Here is a 7152-nt window from a genome sequence, read left to right on the forward strand (position 1 = left end):
TTTCTACAAACTTTATATTAATTTAAAGCTCTCAAAGCCATCTTTAATTTAAAATAAGTTTCATTCAATTTTAAGCTTTGAGGCGCAAGTTATAATCCGTCAAAGTTCACTAAAAATCTATTTTTACCAAAGTTCACTAATTTCTCAAATCCTTAAAACTCAACCAAAACCAAATCAAAACTACACCAAACTCCAATTTACCTCAAAATTTACCCATTTTTGTCTCATTCTACCAATCTTACCAAGTTTCCATTCACATTATCCAATTCTCAACTCCAATGATCAATTATATCATATCAAAACAATTTCTCACCCAACATAATCATCAATCACCATTATATCACTAACAATCATCATAATCAAACATATTCAACTTCAATCTCAAACTTCAAATATCATTTATCAACCTCAACATCACAATTCATTAAATTATTCAAATTCATCAAAGCATCATACATCCTCATTCAACAATCTCAACAACCATTTCAATCCAACCTATCCTATGGGTCACTAGCCTAAGTAGCCAAAAATATTATATATTACATAGAGGAAACCGAAACCATACCTTGGTCAATTCTCAATATGCTCCAAACACCAAATTTTGACTTCAACCAAGCTTTCGCAAGTTCCCAAGTTCAACAAGCCACCACACACAACCCAAAAGCTCCAATAATCATAAATTCCAATCTATATACAATTAATATACACAACATAAATTCTAGTGTTCCTCAATAATCATAATTTCATGAAGGTTTAAGGCAATCTTACCTTACCCACCATAAATTTGGGTGAAACCCAATAATTCCTCACTATTGGTTGGCACCTAAACAACCAAATCACAAAAATTTATTCAAAACAAAGACCTAACTTTCGAAATTCTTAAGGGATGAGAACTGGGTAGAGATTTTCAAAAATCTTACCTCAATACCTAGTTGGAAATGACGGGCTTGGCAAGAGCTTCGCGTGCCACAAACGGTTCGTCAATCGGAGCACCGTAGCTCGAGTTATGATCAAATGAATGATGAGGTGAATAGTATTTCCAAAACCCTCACCTCTCTTCCTGTAACTTATGTTGCAGCTGTTGTGCTGTATTGAAAGTTGCTGAATTTGTCACTTAATGGACTTATATAATGTTGGGCTTAGGCCCAAGTAGTCAAACCCGTTAGTGTTTTTGACCCGTTTGTCCCAATTTCGAGCCAAACCTTTAAAATTAGTGTCGGATTTTCAACTTTAATTTATTTCCTAAATTTTTCTATTGTTTTTATCATTCTCACACAATACCAGACAGACTTAAGTTGGTACTGTCGGTTAATTTACCGGTATGCGTTTTATACAATTTTTCGAAGAAAATTACATTTTCTAACTCAGAAAAATCTTCTGAGTCCAAATGTCATATCTATATTTTCTAATTAATATTCTAAAATTTCGGACCTATTCCAGAAAATTAAATTATTATTATTTTACGTTAATTAATTGGTTAATTAATTCGCGGTTCTTACAAGCACCTCGCTAGGCGTCTGGACTTCTGTAGCGGAGTGGTTTCTGGGTTATATTTTGATGTGTAGTTTATGTATATATATATGTACTTAACTATCTCCAAGTAACTTTTTATTTTGTATCTCCTAGAGGTTTATGGAGAACTAGGGTTTTGTGTATGTGTTTTAGATTTTGGGTTATGTATATATGTATGTAAATATTCTCCGGCCAGCCTTGGCATCGCAGGCTAAGTTTGAAGCTCGATATTTTGTACTCTTGACCCTCTACTCTTGTCTTTTGTATATTTATGCTAGTGAACCTTAGTTTCTTCGTACACAAGTTACGTTACTTTTCAGCGTTGCGCTTTTTAGTTTCGCGTTTTTGCTTTACCTGTTTTCTAAGCTCCTCATATAATGTATCATTTCCAGTACTATTATATATATATATATATATATATATATATATATATATTATTTTAGAGGTCGTAATACCACACCACCTCTATTTTACGACTTAAGCGTAAAGCTCTGTGTGGTAGGGTGTTACACTCTTTGGTCCTTTTTTGAAGGTGGTGTAAAGGTTGATATACCCTAGTGGTTGGATCGAGATTTCTCCTAACTAAAATAGACTGTTCGGATAGGCCTTTAAGTCCTTGGGCTCAAGACTTAGCTTGTCAAAATCTGGCTTGAACAAGATGTCTGTCGAACTTTCATGATTTATCAAGGTCTGGTGCAAGTTGGCATTCACCAAAACCATTGTGTTCAAGTGCCTGACGTATTAAAAGGTGAAGATATAGCACCAGAGACCATCGGTAATGTTACAGCCTCTTAAGATTCTTCAATGGAAGTGGGAAGGAGTGGATATAAATTTTGTATCAAGTTTGCCGAGGACTAGGTCAGAATTTGATGCGGTTTGGGTGATCGTAGATCAATTGACCAAGTCCGGTCACTTTCTGCCTATCTGAGTGAACTATTCACTGGGAGAATTAGCGATACTATACATAAAGGAGATAGTGAGGTTGCACGGTGTGCCAATGACGATAGTGTCGAATCGATATCCCTCTTTTATGTCAAGGTTTTGGGGAGCTTTTCAAAAAATTTTTAGTACGAGACTATGTCTTAGCACAGCGTATCATCCACATATTGACGAACAGTCAGAAAGGACTATTTAGATGTTAGAGGATATGCTAAGGACGTGTGTGCTGGATCAGCTGGGAAGTTGAGATTGTTACATACCGTTGATGGAGTTTGCATACAACAACAACTTTCATGTGAGTACTGGAATGGCTCCGTATGAGGCTTTGTATGGACAGAAGTGCCAATCTCCACTGTGTTGATATGAAGCCGGTGAATCAAGTGTTTTGGGTCCGGATTTCGGAGCAGAGACCACTGAGAAGATCAAGCAAATCCGAGCTAGGATTCTGATTGCACAAAGCTAACAGAAGAGTTATACGGATCAGAGGAGAAAGTTGTTATAATTTGAAGAGGGTGAACACGTATTATTGAAAGTTAGTCCGACAACTAGGATTGGAAGAGCAATTAAGACAAAGAAGTTGCATCCGAGGTACATTGGGCCTTTTGAAGTATTGAGGCGAGTCGAGCCGGTGGATTATCAGGTGGCCTTGCCGCCATATTTGTCTAAGTTGCATGATGTATTCCATGTGTCGCAACTTCATAAGTACACACCGGATGCAACTCATGTGTTAGAACTCGAATCGGTTGAGTTGAAGGAGAACTTAACGTTTCAAGTTACACCTGTGAAGGTTGATGACACGAGTGTAAAGACGTTGCACAGAAAAGAAGTTCTGTTGGTGAAGGTAGCTTGGAGGAGATTTGGAATGAAAGAACATACTTGGGAATTGGATTCAGAGATGCAGAAGGATTATCCCAAGTTATTCTCAAGTAAATCCTAAATTTTCAGAACAAAATTTCTAATTAGGAGGGGAGGATGTAAGAACCGGAATTTAATTAACTGCTTAATTAAAATAAAATAATAATTCAATTACTCGAAATAAGTTCAAAAATTTAGAGATATTAATTAGAAAATTTAAAAGTGAAATTTGGTAATTTTACCGGCAATACCGGCTTAAGTATATCTGGTACTACGAGTGAGAAAATAAAACTACAGACAAACTTAGAAAAATATTTAGAATTAAAAACTGGATACTAATTCTAAAATTTATGGCCCAAAGTTGGGCCAAATAAACCTAAAACGATAAACGGTTGGACCGGGCACAAGTTGGGCTGTAGCCCAACATATAAAAGCTCCAATTAATCAGCATTCAACTCATTTTACCCCAAAGAGAGGGTTAGGGCAGCTGAAGAAAGGAAGAATACTATTAATTCTCCTCTTCAATCGTTCATATCTTGAGCTACAGAGCTCCAATTTGCGTGCTGTTTGCACCCACGTGAAGCTCTCGCTAAGCTCTTCGATTTCACTTAAACAAAGTGGTAAAACAATTTCAATTTCTTACCCATTTCTCTCTTCTACATAATTTTAAGTTTTGGCTATAGTGATTGAGTGAGTTTTGTGATTTTGGTTGTCTAGGTATGATCTAACATTGGAAAATTATTGATTTTGTACCAATCCACAATCAATAAGGTAAGAATACTCTATACCCTTGTGGTTTGTCATATTTGTAAACCCTATGATTGATTTTGGTTATTGGTACACGAAATCGTGAGTTCACACTTTTCTCACAACTCAACGCAGCTGACCAGCAAGTGCACTGGGTCGTCCAACTAATACCTTACGTGAGTAAGGGTCGATCCCACGAAGATTGTCGACTTGAAGCAAGCTATGTTCATCTTGTAAATCTCAGTCAGGCCGATTCAAATGGTTATGAGGTTTGGATAATTAAAAGAGAAATAAAACATAAAATAGGATAGAGATACTTATGCAATTCATTGGTGGAAATTTCAGATAAGCGTGTGGAGATGCTTTGTTTCCTCTGAGCCTCTACTTTCCTATTGTCCTCATTCAACATTCGTACTCCCTTCCATGGCAAGCTGTATGTTGGTGGATCACCGTTGTCAATGGCTACCATCCGTCCTCTCATTGAAAACATGTCCGCTACGGTTTCCCGCATGGCTAATCAGTTGTTGGTTCTCGATCGTGTTGGAATAAGATCCATTGATCCTTTTGCACACTGTCACTGTGCCCAACAGTCACGAGTTTGAAGCTCGTCACAGTCATCCCATCCCAGATCCTACTCGGAATACCACAGACAAGGTTTAGACTTTCTGGATCTCAAGAATGCTGCCAATTGATTCTAGCTTATACCACGAAGACTCTGATCTCATGGAATGGAAGACTCTATTGTCAGGAGAGGCAACCATGCGTTGTGAACCAGGAGGCCAAGAGATACACACTTAAGCTATTGCATGTAGAACGGAAGTGGTTGTCAGGCACGCGTTCATAAGGGAGAATGATGATGAGTGTCACGGATCATCAGATTCATCAGGTTGAATTGCAAGTGAATATCTTAGAATAAGAATAAGCTTGAATTGAATAGAAGAACAATAGTATTTTGCATTAATTCATGAGGAACAGCAGAGCTCCACACCTTAATCTATGAGGTGTAGAAACTCCACCGTTGAAAATACATAAGTGATGAAGGTCCAGGCATAGCTGAATGGCCAGCCCCAACACGTTATCAAGAGATCAAAAGTGATCCGAAGGTAGTCTAAAAAATGATCTAAAGATATGAATACAGTAGTAAAAAGTGCTATTTATACCAAACTAGTAAACTAGGTTTACAGAAAATGAGTAACTAAGTGTAGATAGTGCAGAAATCCACTTTTGGAGCCCACTTGGTGTGTGTTTGGGCTGAGCATTGAAGCTTTCACGTATATAGGCTCTTCTTGGAGTTTAAACGCCAGTTTTGGTGCCAGTTTGGGCATTTAACTCTAGCTTTGGTGCCAGTTCTGGCGTTTTATGCTAGACAATGGGTCTCTGACTAGCGTTTTGACGCCAGTTTAAGCCATCAAATCTCAGGCAAATTATGGACTATTATACATTGCTAGAAAGCCCAAGATGTCTACTTTCCAACGCAATTGAGAGCGCGCTAATAGAGCTTTTGTAGCTCTAGAAAATCTACTTCGAGTGCAAGGAGGTCAGAATCCAACAACATCATCAGTCCTTTCTCAGCCTCTGGATCAAATTTTTGGTCATGTCCCTCAATTTCAGCCAGAAAATATTTGAAATCACAGAAAAACACACAAACTCATAGTAAAGTCCAGAAATGTGATTTTTGCATAAAAACTAATAAAAATATACTAAAAAGTAACTAAAACCTGTTAAAAACTATGTAAAAACAATGCCAAAAAGCGTATAAATTATCCGCTCATCACAACACCAAACTTAAATTGTTGCTTGTCCCCAAACAACTGAAAACAAAATAGGATAAAAAGAAGAGAATATACTATAAATCCCAAAGTATCAATGAAGCTTAGTTCAAATTAGATGAGCGGGGCTAGTAGCTTTTTACTTCTAAACAGTTTTGGCATCTCACTTTATCCTTTGAAGTTCAGAATAATTGGCATCTATTAGGAACTCAGAATTTAGATAGTGTTATTGATTCTCCTAGTTTAGTATGTTGATTCTTGAACACAGCTACTTTATGAGTCTTGGCTGTGGCCCTAAACATCTTGTTTTCTAGTATTACCACCAGATACATAAATGTCACAGACACATAACTGGGTGAACCTTTTCAAATTGTGACTCAGTTTTGCTAGAGTCTCCAGTTAGAGGTATCCAGAGTTCTTAAGCACACTCTTTTGCTTTGGATCACGATTTTAACCACTCAGTCTCAAGCTTTTCACTTGGACCTTCATGACACAAGCACATGGTTAGGGACAACTTGATTTAGCCGCTTAGGCCAGGATTTTATTCCTTTGGGCCCTCCTATCCATTAATGCTCAAAGCCTTGGATCCTTTTTACCCTTGCCTTTTAGTTTAAAGGGTTATTGGCTTTTTGCTCTTGCCTTTTTGTTTAAAGAGCTATTGGCTTTTTCTACTTGCTTTTTCTTTTTCCTTATTATTTTTTTGCCTATTTTTTTTGTAAACTTTTTCTTTTTCACTGCTTTTTCTTGCTTCAAGAATCAATTTCATGATTTTTCAGATTATCAATAACATTTCTCTTTGTTCATCATTCTTTCAAGAGCCAACAATTTTAACATTCAAAAACTTTACTATAAAAAATATACACTGTTCAAGCATTCATTCAGAAAATAAAAAGTATTGCCACCACATCAAAATAATTAAACTAATTTCAAGATAAAATTTGAAATTCATGTACTTCTTGTTCTTTTGTAATTAGGAACATTTTTCATTTAAAAAGGTGAAGGATTCATGGAATTATTCATAGCTTTAAGGCATAGACACTAGACACTAATGACATGTAATAAAGACACAAACATAGACAAACATAAAGCATAAAAATAAAAAAACAGAAAAAATAAGAACAAGGAAATTAAAAAATGGGTCCACCTTAGTAATGGCGGTTAGTTCTCCTTCTTGAAGATCCTATGGAGTGCTTGAGCTCCTCAATGTCTCTTCCTTGCTTTTGTTGTTCTTCCCTCATGGCTCTTTGGTCCTCTCTAATTTCATGGAGGATAATGGAATGCTCTTGGTGCTCTATCCTTAGTTGCTCCATGTTGGAACTCAAATCTCCTA

General features: G+C 36.7%; 1 protein-coding gene across 1 annotated transcript; it reads left to right on the forward strand.

Annotated features, from left to right (window-relative positions):
• The first annotated feature begins 2290 nt into the window (after positions 1 to 2290).
• Positions 2291 to 3388, forward strand: LOC140184136 (uncharacterized). The gene is made up of 3 exons (XM_072234429.1): positions 2291 to 2420; positions 2630 to 2746; positions 2985 to 3388. Exons 1-3 carry the CDS (start codon positions 2291 to 2293, stop codon positions 3386 to 3388), a joined length of 651 nt encoding a protein of 216 aa, XP_072090530.1.
• The last annotated feature ends 3764 nt before the right edge of the window (positions 3389 to 7152 follow it).

This window comes from Arachis hypogaea, chromosome 4 (assembly GCF_003086295.3).
Source record: "Arachis hypogaea cultivar Tifrunner chromosome 4, arahy.Tifrunner.gnm2.J5K5, whole genome shotgun sequence".
Classification (NCBI taxonomy): Eukaryota; Viridiplantae; Streptophyta; class Magnoliopsida; order Fabales; family Fabaceae; genus Arachis; species Arachis hypogaea.